The following is a 17,741-nucleotide window of genomic DNA, read 5'->3' on the forward strand; positions in this document are numbered from 1 at the left end:
CCGGGAACAATTTTTAGCGCAATGGCGGCCATCTTTATGGCATGCGGGATAACTTGTCATGGTTATCCCAGGAACAATTTTTAAGAGAGATTCCAAAACTTAAAAAAAAAACGAACAATTAACATTACCTGGACATGTTTCTTGGCAAAATTTATTGCCCTACATTCCTGGAGTATGAAAATTTGGATGTGAATGAAAAAAATTCCAGGAATATTGTAACATCAAATATTTTAATTCAAATATTTAATAAATTTAAAAATCCTTCTGGGATGGGACTCTGGGTCATCTCCTGGACATGTTCCTGGGCAAAACATGTTTCCCTACATTCCTTGAGCATAAAAATACAACTTGGCATGAGGCCATGTGGAGGAAAAAAAATCCAGAAATATTTGAACTTCAAATATTTTAATTCAAATATTCCATAAATTTGAAAATCCTTCTAGGATGGGACTCTGGGTCATCTCCTGGACATGTTCCTGGGCAAAACATGTTGCCCTACATTCCTTAAGCATAAAAATACAACTTGGCATTTCTGCAATTTTTTTCCTCCACATGGCCTCATGCCAAGTTGTATTTTTATGCTTAAGGAATGTAGGGCAACATGTTTTGCCCAGGAACATGTCCAGGAGATGACCCAGAGTCCCATCCCAGAAGGATTTTTAAATTTATTAAATATTTGAATTAAAATATTTGATGTTACAATATTCCTGGAATTTTTTTCATTCGCATCCAAATTTTCATACTCCAGGAATGTAGGGCAATAAATTTTGCCAAGAAACATGTCCAGGTAATGTTAATTGTTCGTTTTTTTTTAGTTTTGGAATCTCTCTTAAAAATTGTTCCTGGGATAACCATGACAAGTTATCCCGCATGCCATAAAGATGGCCGCCATAGCGCTATAAATTATTCCCGGGATAACCATCTGTGGGATAACTTTTCCCACCTAATAGGTAATATTCATTTCATAATAGCGTATTTTTTGTTGGCCAACATATAAGCAAACAATATTCCTAGTTGTGAATGCTTCAGAAATAAATATTATCTGAATTAAACCTTGACATGAACTTTACAGACAAGCTGATTAGTTCAATATGAACAGTAGATTGAAACGAATAAAATCAAATAAGGTTCTCTAATTAATATTTTTTGTATAGTTTCAAATATTGGTGCCAAAAAGGTAGGAAAATGTAAACTTCCGCTTGTATTTGGGGAATTCCCGGGAGATCTGTAACGGGAAATATTTTTTCCGGGAAATCCCAGGAATTCCCGGGATTTTTTTTCCCGGGACGGGAAATTGAACGCTCTATTCATAATCTTATTTAAATATGGCCTTAAAACATTTTTAAAATTATTTGGCATGAAAGACGAGTTGAAGAACATGAAATTATTCATAATCTTATTTAAATATGGCCTGAAAACATTTTTAAAATTACTTGGCAAGCATGCCGAATTGAAAAACATGCATGTAGGACTTGGAAATAATGTTCTTATTTTTAGAATCCCGCCCGTGTGGATCAATCGGACCGCGCACTGGACTCACAATCCAAAGGTTGCGGGATAAATCCCGCGGCGGGCGCTCTAAAATTCTAAGTGTAAATATGGGGTATCCGGCGCCGTCGCTCCGTGCCGTACTCAAACACTTAGGAGCCAAGGGCGGCGAAGTCCTTGTAGTTAAAAGGAAGACACTAGTGGTTGGTACTAGCAATGGTGGCCGACAGCTATAAAGTCAACTTCGTTTTATTTTTAGAATAATTTTATCAACTCCTCATAGCTGGCCCTACGAGGTTCTTCGAGAATTTTTTTGAATTTATTCTTAATTTTATTAAAATATGTTCAGAAAACATTTTTAAAATTACTTGGCAAGCATGCCAAATTGAAAACCATGCTTGTAGGACTTGAAAATAATGTTCTACATTTTTAGAATAATTTTATCAACTCCCCATAGCTGGCCCTATGAGGTCTTCGAGATTTTTTTTTAATTTATTCTTAATTTTATAAAAATATGTTCAGAAAACATTTTTAAAATTACTTGGCAAGCATGCCGAATTCGAAAACATGCTTGTAGGACTTGGAAATAATATTCTGTATTTCTAGAATAATTTTATCAACTCTTCATAGCTGGCCCTACGAGGTTCTTCGAGAATTTCTTTGAATTTATTCTTAATTTTATAAAAATATGTTCAGAAAACATTTTTAAAATTACTTGGCAAGCATGCCGAATTGAAAACCATGCTTGTAGGACTTGGAAATAATGTTCTACATTTTTAGAATAATTTTATCAACTCCCCATAGCTGGCCCTATGAGGTCTTCGAGAATTTCTTTTAATTTATTCTTAATTTTATAAAAATATGTTCAGAAAACATTTTTAAAATTACTTGGCAAGCATGCCGAATTCGAAAACATGCTTGTAGGACTTGGAAATAATATTCTGTATTTCTAGAATAATTTTATCAACTCTTCATAGCTGGCCCTACGTGGTTCTTCGAGAATTTCTTTGAATTTATTCTAAATTTTATAAAAATATGTTCAGAAAACATTTTTAAAATTACTTGGCAAGCATGCCGAATTGAAAAACATGCTTGTAGGACTTGGAAATAATATTCTGTGTTTCTAGAATAATTTTATCAACTCTTCATAGCTGGCCCTACGAGGTTCTTCGAGAATTTCTTTGAATTTATTCTAAATTTTATTAAAATATGTTCAGAAAACATTTTTAAAATTACTTGGCAAGCATGCCGAATTGAAAAACATGCTTGTAGGACTTGGAAATAATATTCTGTGTTTCTAGAATAATTTTATCAACTCTTCATAGCTGGCCCTACGAGGTTCTTCGAGAATTTCTTTGAATTTATTCTAAATTTTATTAAAATATGTTCAGAAAACATTTTTAAAATTACTTGGCAAGCATGCCGAATTGAAAACCATGCTTGTAGGACTTGGAAATAATGTTCTGTATTTCTAGATTAATTTCATCAACTCCTCATAGCTGGCCCTACGAGGTTCTCCGAGATTTTCTTTGAATTTATTCTTAATTTTATAAAAATATGTTCAGAAAACATTTTTAAAATTACTTGGCAAGCATGCCGAATTGAAAAACATGCTTGTAGGACTTGGAAATAATATTCTGTGTTTCTAGAATAATTTTATCAACTCTTCATAGCTGGCCCTACGAGGTTCTTCGAGAATTTCTTTGAATTTATTCTAAATTTTATTAAAATATGTTCAGAAAACATTTTTAAAATTACTTGGCAAGCATGCCGAATTGAAAACCATGCTTGTAGGACTTGAAAATAATATTCTGTATTTCTAGAATAATTTTATCAACTCTTCATAGCTGGCCCTACGAGGTTCTTCGAGAATTTCTTTGAATTTATTCTAAATTTTATAAAAATATGTTCAGAAAACATTTTTAAAATTACTTGGCAAGCATGCCGAATTGAAAAACATGCTTGTAGGACTTGGAAATAATATTCTGTGTTTCTAGAATAATTTTATCAACTCTTCATAGCTGGCCCTACGAGGTTCTTCGAGAATTTCTTTGAATTTATTCTAAATTTTATTAAAATATGTTCAGAAAACATTTTTAAAATTACTTGGCAAGCATGCCGAATTGAAAACCATGCTTGTAGGACTTGAAAATAATATTCTGTATTTCTAGAATAATTTTATCAACTCTTCATAGCTGGCCCTACGAGGTTCTTCGAGAATTTCTTTGAATTTATTCTTAATTTTATAAAAATATGGTCAGAAAACATTTTTAAAATTACTTGGCAAGCATGCCGAATTGAAAAACATGCTTGTAGGACTTGGAAATAATATTCTGTGTTTCTAGAATAATTTTATCAACTCTTCATAGCTGGCCCTACGAGGTTCTTCGAGAATTTCTTTGAATTTATTCTAAATTTTATTAAAATATGTTCAGAAAACATTTTTAAAATTACTTGGCAAGCATGCCGAATTGAAAACCATGCTTGTAGGACTTGGAAATAATGTTCTGTATTTCTAGAATAATTTCATCAACTCCTCATAGCTGGCCCTACGAGGTTCTTCGAGATTTTCTTTGAATTTATTCTTAATTTTATAAAAATATGTTCAGAAAACATTTTTAAAATTACTTGGCAAGCATGCCGAATTGAAAAACATGCTTGTAGGACTTGGAAATAATATTCTGTATTTCTAGAATAATTTTATCAACTCTTCATAGCTGGCCCTACGAGGTTCTTCGAGAATTTCTTTGAATTTATTTTTAATTTTATAAAAATATGTTCAGAAAACATTTTTAAAATTACTTGGCAAGCATGCCGAATTGAAAATCATGCTTGTAGGACTTGGAAATAATGTTCTGTATTTTTAGAATAATTTTATCAACTCCTCATAGCTGGCCCTATGAGGTTCTTCGAGAATTTCTTTGAATTTATTGTTAATTTTATAAAAATATGTTCAGAAATAGTAGTTTATGCAACAAGTTGCAAAAAGAGGATTTTTTCAGCACGAGTCGTACATTTATCCAACGAGGTTCACCGAGTTGGATAAATACGACGAGTGCTGAAAAAATCAAGTTTTGCAACGAGTTCCATACAACATTTTTTGCAATTCCGAAAAACACCCATTGAGTGAAATTTTAAGTCAAATTTTCATGTATTTTGTCAATAAATCGTTCAAATCAAAAAAATGTTGAAAAGTGATACTTTTCGAAACAAGTGCTGAAAAGTTCAACTTTTCAGCACCCATTTCAGTGCTGAAAAGTAGAACTTTTCAGCATTTATTTTGAAAAGTGTTACTATTCGATTCTGTTATTTTTGGTACAGAAAAGTAGGCTGTTTCGTCGTTCAAGAATGACAGGAAAAGGAAGTATTTTCACGACGGAATTGCAAAAACATTTTTAAAATTACTTGGCAAGCATGCCGAATTGAAAAACATGCTTGTAGGACTTGGAAATAATATTCTGTGTTTCTAGAATAATTTTATCAACTCTTCATAGCTGGCCCTACGAGGTTCTTCGAGAATTTCTTTGAATTTATTCTAAATTTTATTAAAATATGTTCAGAAAACATTTTTAAAATTACTTGGCAAGCATGCCGAATTGAAAACCATGCTTGTAGGACTTGGAAATAATGTTCTACATTTTTAGAATAATTTTATCAACTCCCCATAGCTGGCCCTATGAGGTCTTCGAGAATTTCTTTTAATTTATTCTTAATTTTATAAAAATATGTTCAGAAAACATTTTTAAAATTACTTGGCAAGCATGCCGAATTCGAAAACATGCTTGTAGGACTTGGAAATAATATTCTGTATTTCTAGAATAATTTTATCAACTCTTCATAGCTGGCCCTACGTGGTTCTTCGAGAATTTCTTTGAATTTATTCTAAATTTTATAAAAATATGTTCAGAAAACATTTTTAAAATTACTTGGCAAGCATGCCGAATTGAAAAACATGCTTGTAGGACTTGGAAATAATATTCTGTGTTTCTAGAATAATTTTATCAACTCTTCATAGCTGGCCCTACGAGGTTCTTCGAGAATTTCTTTGAATTTATTCTAAATTTTATTAAAATATGTTCAGAAAACATTTTTAAAATTACTTGGCAAGCATGCCGAATTGAAAACCATGCTTGTAGGACTTGGAAATAATGTTCTGTATTTCTAGATTAATTTCATCAACTCCTCATAGCTGGCCCTACGAGGTTCTCCGAGATTTTCTTTGAATTTATTCTTAATTTTATAAAAATATGTTCAGAAAACATTTTTAAAATTACTTGGCAAGCATGCCGAATTGAAAAACATGCTTGTAGGACTTGGAAATAATATTCTGTGTTTCTAGAATAATTTTATCAACTCTTCATAGCTGGCCCTACGAGGTTCTTCGAGAATTTCTTTGAATTTATTCTAAATTTTATTAAAATATGTTCAGAAAACATTTTTAAAATTACTTGGCAAGCATGCCGAATTGAAAACCATGCTTGTAGGACTTGGAAATAATGTTCTGTATTTCTAGATTAATTTCATCAACTCCTCATAGCTGGCCCTACGAGGTTCTCCGAGATTTTCTTTGAATTTATTCTTAATTTTATAAAAATATGTTCAGAAAACATTTTTAAAATTACTTGGCAAGCATGCCGAATTCGAAAACATGCTTGTAGGACTTGGAAATAATATTCTGTATTTCTAGAATAATTTTATCAACTCTTCATAGCTGGCCCTACGTGGTTCTTCGAGAATTTCTTTGAATTTATTCTAAATTTTATAAAAATATGTTCAGAAAACATTTTTAAAATTACTTGGCAAGCATGCCGAATTGAAAAACATGCTTGTAGGACTTGGAAATAATATTCTGTGTTTCTAGAATAATTTTATCAACTCTTCATAGCTGGCCCTACGAGGTTCTTCGAGAATTTCTTTGAATTTATTCTAAATTTTATTAAAATATGTTCAGAAAACATTTTTAAAATTACTTGGCAAGCATGCCGAATTGAAAACCATGCTTGTAGGACTTGGAAATAATGTTCTGTATTTCTAGATTAATTTCATCAACTCCTCATAGCTGGCCCTACGAGGTTCTCCGAGATTTTCTTTGAATTTATTCTTAATTTTATAAAAATATGTTCAGAAAACATTTTTAAAATTACTTGGCAAGCATGCCGAATTGAAAAACATGCTTGTAGGACTTGGAAATAATATTCTGTGTTTCTAGAATAATTTTATCAACTCTTCATAGCTGGCCCTACGAGGTTCTTCGAGAATTTCTTTGAATTTATTCTAAATTTTATTAAAATATGTTCAGAAAACATTTTTAAAATTACTTGGCAAGCATGCCGAATTGAAAACCATGCTTGTAGGACTTGAAAATAATATTCTGTATTTCTAGAATAATTTTATCAACTCTTCATAGCTGGCCCTACGAGGTTCTTCGAGAATTTCTTTGAATTTATTCTAAATTTTATAAAAATATGTTCAGAAAACATTTTTAAAATTACTTGGCAAGCATGCCGAATTGAAAAACATGCTTGTAGGACTTGGAAATAATATTCTGTGTTTCTAGAATAATTTTATCAACTCTTCATAGCTGGCCCTACGAGGTTCTTCGAGAATTTCTTTGAATTTATTCTAAATTTTATTAAAATATGTTCAGAAAACATTTTTAAAATTACTTGGCAAGCATGCCGAATTGAAAACCATGCTTGTAGGACTTGAAAATAATATTCTGTATTTCTAGAATAATTTTATCAACTCTTCATAGCTGGCCCTACGAGGTTCTTCGAGAATTTCTTTGAATTTATTCTTAATTTTATAAAAATATGGTCAGAAAACATTTTTAAAATTACTTGGCAAGCATGCCGAATTGAAAAACATGCTTGTAGGACTTGGAAATAATATTCTGTGTTTCTAGAATAATTTTATCAACTCTTCATAGCTGGCCCTACGAGGTTCTTCGAGAATTTCTTTGAATTTATTCTAAATTTTATTAAAATATGTTCAGAAAACATTTTTAAAATTACTTGGCAAGCATGCCGAATTGAAAACCATGCTTGTAGGACTTGGAAATAATGTTCTGTATTTCTAGAATAATTTCATCAACTCCTCATAGCTGGCCCTACGAGGTTCTTCGAGATTTTCTTTGAATTTATTCTTAATTTTATAAAAATATGTTCAGAAAACATTTTTAAAATTACTTGGCAAGCATGCCGAATTGAAAAACATGCTTGTAGGACTTGGAAATAATATTCTGTATTTCTAGAATAATTTTATCAACTCTTCATAGCTGGCCCTACGAGGTTCTTCGAGAATTTCTTTGAATTTATTTTTAATTTTATAAAAATATGTTCAGAAAACATTTTTAAAATTACTTGGCAAGCATGCCGAATTGAAAATCATGCTTGTAGGACTTGGAAATAATGTTCTGTATTTTTAGAATAATTTTATCAACTCCTCATAGCTGGCCCTATGAGGTTCTTCGAGAATTTCTTTGAATTTATTGTTAATTTTATAAAAATATGTTCAGAAATAGTAGTTTATGCAACAAGTTGCAAAAAGAGGATTTTTTCAGCACGAGTCGTACATTTATCCAACGAGGTTCACCGAGTTGGATAAATACGACGAGTGCTGAAAAAATCAAGTTTTGCAACGAGTTCCATACAACATTTTTTGCAATTCCGAAAAACACCCATTGAGTGAAATTTTAAGTCAAATTTTCATGTATTTTGTCAATAAATCGTTCAAATCAAAAAAATGTTGAAAAGTGATACTTTTCGAAACAAGTGCTGAAAAGTTCAACTTTTCAGCACCCATTTCAGTGCTGAAAAGTAGAACTTTTCAGCATTTATTTTGAAAAGTGTTACTATTCGATTCTGTTATTTTTGGTACAGAAAAGTAGGCTGTTTCGTCGTTCAAGAATGACAGGAAAAGGAAGTATTTTCACGACGGAATTGCAAAAACATTTTTAAAATTACTTGGCAAGCATGCCGAATTGAAAAACATGCTTGTAGGACTTGGAAATAATATTCTGTGTTTCTAGAATAATTTTATCAACTCTTCATAGCTGGCCCTACGAGGTTCTTCGAGAATTTCTTTGAATTTATTCTAAATTTTATTAAAATATGTTCAGAAAACATTTTTAAAATTACTTGGCAAGCATGCCGAATTGAAAACCATGCTTGTAGGACTTGGAAATAATGTTCTACATTTTTAGAATAATTTTATCAACTCCCCATAGCTGGCCCTATGAGGTCTTCGAGAATTTCTTTTAATTTATTCTTAATTTTATAAAAATATGTTCAGAAAACATTTTTAAAATTACTTGGCAAGCATGCCGAATTCGAAAACATGCTTGTAGGACTTGGAAATAATATTCTGTATTTCTAGAATAATTTTATCAACTCTTCATAGCTGGCCCTACGAGGTTCTTCGAGAATTTCTTTGAATTTATTCTAAATTTTATTAAAATATGTTCAGAAAACATTTTTAAAATTACTTGGCAGGCATGCCGAATTGAAAAACATGCTTGTAGGACTTGGAAATAATGTTCTGTATTTTTAGAATAATTTTATCAACTCCTGTTTTGACTGTTTACTTCAATCATTTTATTTATTTCTGAGGAGCCTTGGGATTTTTCAGAATGTTTGAATTTATTGAATTTTGAATCATTTATCTAAATTATTCACCATTTTTGAGATTTTGGAAAACCAAACTATGTTATTGTTTAAACAGTGTTTAATTTCTTGAATCATATTTATTTTTCATAATCTGCCGTAGGATAACCTAAAGTTATCCTGGATGCCATAAAGATGGTCGCCGTTTTTAGCCGTAGGATAACCGCCCAGGATAACTTCCCAATTTAGCAGAAAATGGGAAGTTATCCTTTGACAGTTATCCTACGGCCTACGGCCGCCATCTTTATGGCGTCCAGGATAACTTCCCCGGGATAACTTCCACGATCTGTTCAAAGATATAAATTTTGCGTTGCTTTCAATATTTTGACAAAATTCCTTCAACAAGTTGTTTAGAATAGTGCCATACACATGCTGATTCCTTTTGGTAACGATTATCCCATTCCTTGTAAAGTTAAGGAAATCGTCATTAATCAATGATTGCCAACTAGGACGTCAATGATTGTATCACAAAATTATAAAAATGTTGAAACACATTTGATTCAGCTCGAAAATTCTTTCAATGGCTTCAAGAAGGCAACAATTGGCACATGCTGATTCATTTTGGTGCAGAAATTCGTTAAATTGAATTTAATACAGAATATTTTATAGTGATGATCAATTTTCTTCGAAAATGATCAACGGCTTAACCTTAAAAATCATAAGTAAACACTTTCAAAAAGTTTTTCCTGGTAATGAAATAGAATAGGTTTTAAGGGATACATACATGTGGAAAATCTCAAAATTTAATATCAATCTTTTTTTTAAATTAACTTTAAGAAAATCGACCTGCGTCATGCACACGGGACCGGTTTAATAAGTCTTCACCAAAATTTTGAGTCGATTTGGTCAACGCAGTGTTGAGATATCGTGGTACCAGTTTTTTGAAACTGCTAACTTGAAATTGCTATATCTCGAAAATGATGCAACCAAATGTCTTCAAAATTATGTTGGTAATAAGTTAAAATGTTTTTTTTGCAATTCCGCTGTAAAACTGTCAACTTTTCCTGTCCTTCTGGAGAACCGAAACGGCCTACTTTTCCCTACCAAAAATAACAGAAAGGAAAATTAATACCTTTCAATACCAGTGCTGAAAAGTTCTACTTTTCAGCACTGAAATGGGTGCTGAAAAGTTGAATTTTTCAACACTATTATCGAAAAGTAACATTTTTAAATATTTTTTTGTTTCGAACGGTGAATTTACTAAACACATGAATGTTTGACATAAAATTCCATTCAAGAAGCGTTTTTCGGAATTGCAAAAAATGTTGTAAGCAACTCGTTGCAAAACTTGATTTTTTCAGCACTCGTCGTATTCATCCAACTCGGTAAACCTCGTTGGATAAATGTACGACTCGTGCTGAAATAATCTTCTTTTTGCAACTTGTTGCATAAACTACTATTGATGCCCTGAAAATAAACTTAAATAAAAGTTTGAGTGTGTGCTCTTACCAACCCTTGACATTTTTTTCCGAATTCAAAAAAAAAATCAAATTATTCGCTCTACAGCATTGCCTTGGCGTTCTCGATTGCGAGATTCCTACTCGAAACTAGGTGTTCGAAGGCTTGATTGTTGAGGCAATTGCAAACCTCTTTTTACACCTTAGCTTCCATCCACCCCGGGATTCGAACTGACGCCCTTTGGATTGTTAGTCCAACTGCCTACCAGCGACTCCACCGAGGCAGGACCCAGGGAGACGACTCCTACACCTGGACTGAGCTAACGACCTAACCTTTTTTAGGTTAGTCCGGGACCAACATTTACTTCCCTTCCGACGGAAGGCGTGATCAGACAAATCTCGTCTCGAAAAATGCCACCGGGACCGTCTAGGATCGAACCCAGGCCGACTGGGTGAGAGGCAATCACGCTTACCCATACACCACGGTCCCGAATTACATGTATGTATTAATGAAAAGAACAGAAAATTGCAAAAAAGTTTCAAGTTGTGATGATGAAATGATGAAAAGTTAACTTAAAAAATACTTTTTTTCTTCCGTGTGCCTATTTCCGAAAAGTTCTAATCATAACCTACAACTTTGCTAAAGACACCACGATTAGAATTCAAGATATAGAATTTCATACACTTACCTACCCATTTTGTATGACCAGCCTCCAAAATTGTCTGGAGACTTGTATGGAAAAACGAATGATGCAAAATTGCTTATTTTAACATAAGGAAGGAATGGGCGAAGTTTCATCGAAATGAAACACAAAAAAATGAGAAATCGCGAAAAATAAATCGGCGAAATCGTAAAGAACTACTTCAATACAAAATTAAAAATTTTGAGAAAATTTGTGAAATTCTAGAAAATTACTCTTTTCAGAAAAAGGGTTATTTTTACACAACAAACGCGACCCCAGCACATACCGCTTGATTACTGCAATTCATCCAGCACATCCGTTGAGATCACGCTTATTGCTGCTGTAAATCATATGTCTAGTGAACACGACGTTTGTTTCCCAAATGGGATAATGAAAAGTGTTTTTGTAGAAATACTGATTTAATTGGATAGGCACAAGCTGTAACACGATGCCATAATATTAATAAACTAAAATGAATGTTTATAAATAATAATATTTTGGAAAAATATAAAGATTTAGGAAACCCAAATTTTCCATCCGATTTTTTTTATTTTCTTATGATTTAAAGCATTTATTTTGCGGGAAGTCTTATCTTTTATTTTCCAGAATTTGCTCATGCTCAAATTCCTAAAAGATTTCAACCCACTAAAATGCCCCACTTAATGCTTCTCCCCATCCACACAGCTGTACGACGCCCTGCCCAACCGGAAGCACGCCAACCAGTGCTACTGTAACGCGACGCTGATTCTGGAGGAGCTCAAAATGGACGCCGCCCTGCGGGAATACCTGCGCGGACCGGTTGGACCGCAAGGCCGCGAGGGCAAAACCGGATCGCCTGGACTGACGGTAAGACTGGCTTTTGCTTGAATTGGAAAAAGAATGTCGAAACAGTGGTGCCAAGCTATGTGCTGGCAACCCTGCATCAACAATTCCAGAAAATCATCCAATCAGCGCACTTTATCGAATCAAATTGACACTTTTCTTCCCTCGTTTCTCGTCCTTCCAGGGTGCTCCAGGACCTGCCGGTGAACGGGGATCGACCGGTCTCAAGGGAGACCGCGGAGACCGTGGAGACATCGGAACGCCCGGCCCCGAAGGTAAGCGCCGATAATGGCAATCGACTTTACCACCCACACTGTTACATGCCCTGGTGATGATAATTGAATGAAACTTATGCGCCACCCCATTGTGTGTTTGTGTCTTCTGACAGGACTCCAGGGCAGCAAGGGTGAACCCGGCCTGGATGGCATGGCGGGTCCCCCTGGACTGCCCGGACCTCCGGGACCACCGGGCATTCCGGAGAACTACGATGTAAGTGCCGCTGGATTTTCACACCATTTTTTTGTCTTAGTAACTCTATGTGACTAATCCAATTGGAATCTTGATTCGAAACCAATCGAACAATTCTATCCAGATAACAGCGACACCACTTGTTCAACATTGTCTAACACTGAAGTTTCTTTCTTTCTCTTAACCCCATAACCATACTGTCTCTTTTGTCGAATGTTTTTTCCCCATTTTAGATAAATTGGAACCCGTCGCGGATGTTTAAGGTATAACGAGGTTTACTGAACTGTTTGTCAGTGTCGAAGAACGCATTGCAATCTTAACTAAAATAGCCTTTCAATCAAAGAGAGATTCGCCATGGAAGCAGTTTCAAACCCTTTTGAATCACACAATCAGTCGTCATCGACTTCAATTTGAATAAATTCATTCCAGGGTGGCATTCAAACAACTCCGGCAATAATGTATCCATGGGAGGAAAATATTGCCCACCCACCGCGTAACAAGCTGTAATCGCAGAAAACAATAACCTTCTCCCCCTTCCCCCATCAACATTTTCCCAGAACGAACAATTTACAATTTTCCATGCGAAAAGAGAATGACGGTATGCTAGAGAGCATACCAGACATTTGCAAGCATTATTGCTCGCGGGTAAAATGCGCAAAATTGGACTACTCTGAAACAAAACCAATTTTTGGGAAATACATTATGTCATGTAGAACACACGGGAAAACGAACAATTCGAACGACGAACGAAATGGCAAATTGTCATAAATATATGTGGGTGCGTTCTGAAAAAAAAAAACGAGTAAAAACAAAGAATGTACTATCAACAAGCTGCACACAGGTCTTCCACATGGCGGCACAGATATGACAAATATAATTTCCACTCGCGAGCGTTGTCGAACATTTATGGGAAAACTGAGGATGACGGTCTGTGTATTGAGTGGATGTACTTTAAATTAAAGCATTGAAAAATGCCATTGCAAATTTTATTTCAAATTTTTGATGGTAATTTCTCAAGATTTTGAAAAAATAAATATCAAAGATCATGACAAAATTTCAACGAAATTAAATCATAAACAGTGTGACCCTTTTTGCAATGATTGGACAGTTTTATAAAATTTTAACTAAACAGCCCTTAATTATTATAATTGTCCCGCCCGTGTGGATCAATCGGACCGCGCACTGGACTCACAATCCAGAGGCCGACGGTTCGAATCCCGCGGCGGGCGCTCTAACATTCTTTGTGTAAATATGGGTATTCGGCGCCGTCGCTCCGTGCCATACTTTCATACACTTAGGAGCCCAGGGCGGCGAAGTCCTTGTAGATAAAAAGGAAGACACTAGTGGTTGGTACTAGCAATGGTGGCCGACAGCTATAAAGTCAACTTCGTTTTTCGCCCTTAATTATAACTTGACAATTGTTCTCTTGAACACAATTTCGCACGAGCACTTTTCAATTCGTCGCTGTCGAGCTAACTTGTCGCACGTGCATTTTGGTCTAAATTGAACGCCAATTTTTGCAGCGCACAATGCCTCACCTGTTGTCTTTCACAGATCCCCAAAGTTCGACTTAAATCCTGATATATTCAATAAAAACCAAAAAAAAACTCCGTGCATTGTTTTCACTCATCATATGAAAGAAGTGTCAATCTGATCATGCTATCTTGACACACCCTGAAAATTGAAGTAAGTGCAACAAAAGGCAAAGGGATTTCAGGTCAGAACGCGTTTGACACAAGTACGACCTCGACTACCGTAAATACAACCAAATTCACCCAAACTTCGAGACAATGCACATAATGGTCAACCAAACAAAACGTGTTTGTTTTTGTTTACATTGCGAGCTCTTGTTTTTGTTTATTCAAGGTCAAACATTAAAACGCGTTTTTCTCGGAACCTCAAAAAGCAACGTGCTACAACTTAGCACGACAGCGACGAATTGCAATAAAGTTAATAATGTTTTTCGACACTTTTTAAACTTCTCAAAAAATATATATTGGCCGAAATAAAAATGTACGTTATGCACTAAAGTTCAAAAGTTAGCTCTTTTGGTCCAATGAGTATATAGTAGTATAATAATTTACTTTTAATTTCAGGTTCCTTTTACCATTTCAAGCTATTTGAGAATAAAAAGGCTTTTAAAGACATTAGAAATCCTAATAAACGTGGGATACATTTGACTTAGATTTTCACAATCCTTTTTTATGAATCAAAAGAATTTTATTAAACAAGAGGTAACATGTAACCTAAAACAGTAACAAAGTTAATGACAAAGTTAAATCTTAATTTCAATGATTATGGCTAGCGTAAAGTTATGATTCTGTTGCATTTTGACACATTTATATAATATTTGAAAAAAGATTCCAACTTGAGTATGGCAATGTTTTTGTGGTAAATATTTTTAATTGTTTGGCTAAATTCATTAAGTCATTTCATATTTTTTCCAAATGTTTCCATTTTGGGTAAATTACTATAAATAAAGCCTTGATTTTCAGTTATCGGAAAACTAAACATTGAATAAAATCCAATCGTTGCTCGTTCTAAGTGAAAAATGGAAAAAAAAATTACGTTTTGAAAATATGAAAAAACAAATCTTTAAAATAAAAAAAACCAATAAATTACGATTGTCTCTTAAAACATTTTGTATAAAAAAGTGGAAAAACATGTTTTATTCATTAATATTCTATCAATAAAAAATTCAGTTTGTTAAGATTCCATCAAACTGAGTTTTTCATTTATAAAAAATATACATAAATAAAACAGTCAAATACAGACAACTAGATAAATCAACATTGATTTAAAAGCTCAATATCAAAATTTACAAAATTAAGAAGAGAACTTGGCTATTTTTTTACATATTCCTACTCCCAGAACTGGGCATCGGTATACGAGAGGATAGAGAGCATGGTTCAGTAGTAAAATGGCACTGTGAACGGACGGATAAAAAAGTATTTTTATTTTATTTTTATTTTTTTGATTTCAAACACAAGTTTTCCAAATTATTTAATTCTAGATTTTTTTGAATAGGTCCATATGAAAGACAATAGTTTATAGGACCTTTTGAATAATAATTCCAGAATTGATCTTGAAAACGCTTCTTATGGATCGGTTTCGAAAAATCATGAAGTTTGACATGCATCTTGCCCTTTTTACTGGACCAAAGTTGCCCATTCTTCCCCCGGGGCACCTGGAACCGGTCACAGTAGGTCAGAATTGATTGTTGCACTAATTGAACACTAGTAGTAGGCTACTCTGATAAAATCAAGACGTTTGAAATGCAACATGCTAAAATTGAGAGATGTGGACGTAATCGCCTTTTTCCCGATTTCATCCCACTGTGCAGTGTGACAAGTCGCAATAGTGCGATCGATAGCAATAGTTTAGTGCGATGTCCTAGTTAGTGGGAATTGCGCAATATTTTGGACAAGGAACTCCCATGCCAAATTTGGGCCACATCGGAGCACTTTTGATCTGGATCCAACCGGTTTGACATGGAATCGCTGATTAAAGTCTAAAAATTTAAAAAGTTTAAATCATAACCCACAACTTTGTCGAAAACACCGAATTGGTCAGAAAATCCATCATCATATTAGGGATTTAAGTATTATATAGTATTATATTATATAGTATTATAGTATTATAGTATTATATTCTCATAGCACTATTGTATGGACAGACCACAACATTTTATTAAGGGAGACATGTAATGAAAAACCAACAAAGTTTAGACTCGATTATCCGAAGTCCTAGCAAAAAAAATACTTCGGTAAATCGAATCATAAAAAAATGTTTGTTTTTTGGGTCGTTGATCTCAAATATAAATTCAAACATTCTGTAAAGTGATAATGGCGATCAATGTGGTGGCGATATACTGTAACCAGTGGTATTAAATTTGACAAATTTGGAGTCAATGAACTCGATTTTCACTTTAAAGTATGAAATGTTATGCATTTTTAAGAAGCCAGGACATATTTATCATCGTATGGTCCATAACTCAAGGCTAACTCAGATCACAACGTCACTTTAGCAAAAATGAAGACAAATTAAACTCCCTTAGAAATTCACTCTTCATAACTTTTGCTTTTGAGCAATTCTCTACGAAATCGGTCTTTTTTCTTCAATTTTATTTTTTGTATTTTTTAATCCGACTGAAACTTTTTTGGTGCCTTTGGTATGCTCAAAGAAGCCATTTTGCATCATTAGTTTGTCCATAAAATTTTCCATACAAATTTGGCAGCTGTCCATACAAAATTATGTATGAAAATTCAAAAATCTGTATCTTTTGAAGGAATTTTTTGATCGATTTGGTGTCTTCGGCAAAGTTGTAGGTATGGATGTGGACTACACTGGAAAAAAATGATACACGGTAAAAAAATTGGTCATTTTTTTAATTAACTTTTAATCACTAAAACTTGATTTGCAAAAAAACACTATTTTTATTTTTTTTATTTTTTGATATGTTTTAGAGGACATAAAATGCCAACTTTTCAGAAATTTCCAGGTTGTGCAAAAAATCTTTGACTGAGTTATGATTTTTTAAATAAATACTGATTTTTTCAAAAAATCGAAATATTGGTCGCAAAAATTTTTCAACTTCATTTTTCGATGTAAAACCAAATTTGCAATCAAAAAGTACCAAACTGAAATTTTGATAAAGTGCACCGTTTTCAAGTTAAATCCATATTTAGGTGACTTTTTTCAAAATAGTCGCAGTTTTTCATTTTTTTAAATTAGTGCACAAGTTTGCGCACTCTTGAAAAAAATATTTTTGAAAAGCTGAGAAAATTCTCTATATTTTGCTTCTTGGGACTTTGTTGATACGACCTTTAGTTGCTGAGATATTGCAATGCAAAGGTTTAAAAACAGGAAAATTGATGTTTTCTAAGTCTCACCCAAACAACCCACCATTTTTTATTGTCGATATCTCAGCAAGTAATGGTCCGATTTTCAATGTTGAAATATGAATCATTCGTGAAATTTTCCGATCTTTTCGAAAACAATATTTTCAAAATTTTCAAATCAAGACTAACATTTCAAAAGGGCCAAACATTCAATATTACGCTCATTTAAAAAGTTAGTCCTGGTTTAAAATTTTTGAAAATATTGTTTTCGAAAAGATCGGAAAATTTCACAAATGATTCATATATTAACATTGAAAATCGGACCATTACTTGCTGAGATATCGACAATAAAAAATGGTGAGCTGTTTGGGTGAGACT

General features: G+C 33.4%; 1 protein-coding gene across 14 annotated transcripts in view; it reads left to right on the forward strand.

The window, feature by feature from the left end:
• Positions 1-17,741, forward strand: part of LOC120414208 (collagen alpha-1(XVIII) chain) — a 622,129-nt gene that overhangs the window by 487,545 nt on the left and 116,843 nt on the right. For 12 of the 14 annotated variants that reach the window (XM_052710469.1, XM_052710470.1, XM_052710472.1 and 9 more), the window contains 4 exons: positions 11,917-12,078; positions 12,239-12,329; positions 12,443-12,543; positions 12,756-12,785. In XM_052710469.1, coding sequence (XP_052566429.1) covers positions 11,917-12,078; positions 12,239-12,329; positions 12,443-12,543; positions 12,756-12,785 — 384 coding nt within the window. The remainder of the gene's footprint in view (positions 1-11,916; positions 12,079-12,238; positions 12,330-12,442; positions 12,544-12,755; positions 12,786-17,741) is intronic. The other 2 variants (XM_052710473.1, XM_039575305.2) reach the window with 1 other exon arrangement.

This window comes from Culex pipiens, chromosome 3 (assembly GCF_016801865.2).
Source record: "Culex pipiens pallens isolate TS chromosome 3, TS_CPP_V2, whole genome shotgun sequence".
Lineage (NCBI taxonomy): Eukaryota > Metazoa > Arthropoda > Insecta > Diptera > Culicidae > Culex > Culex pipiens.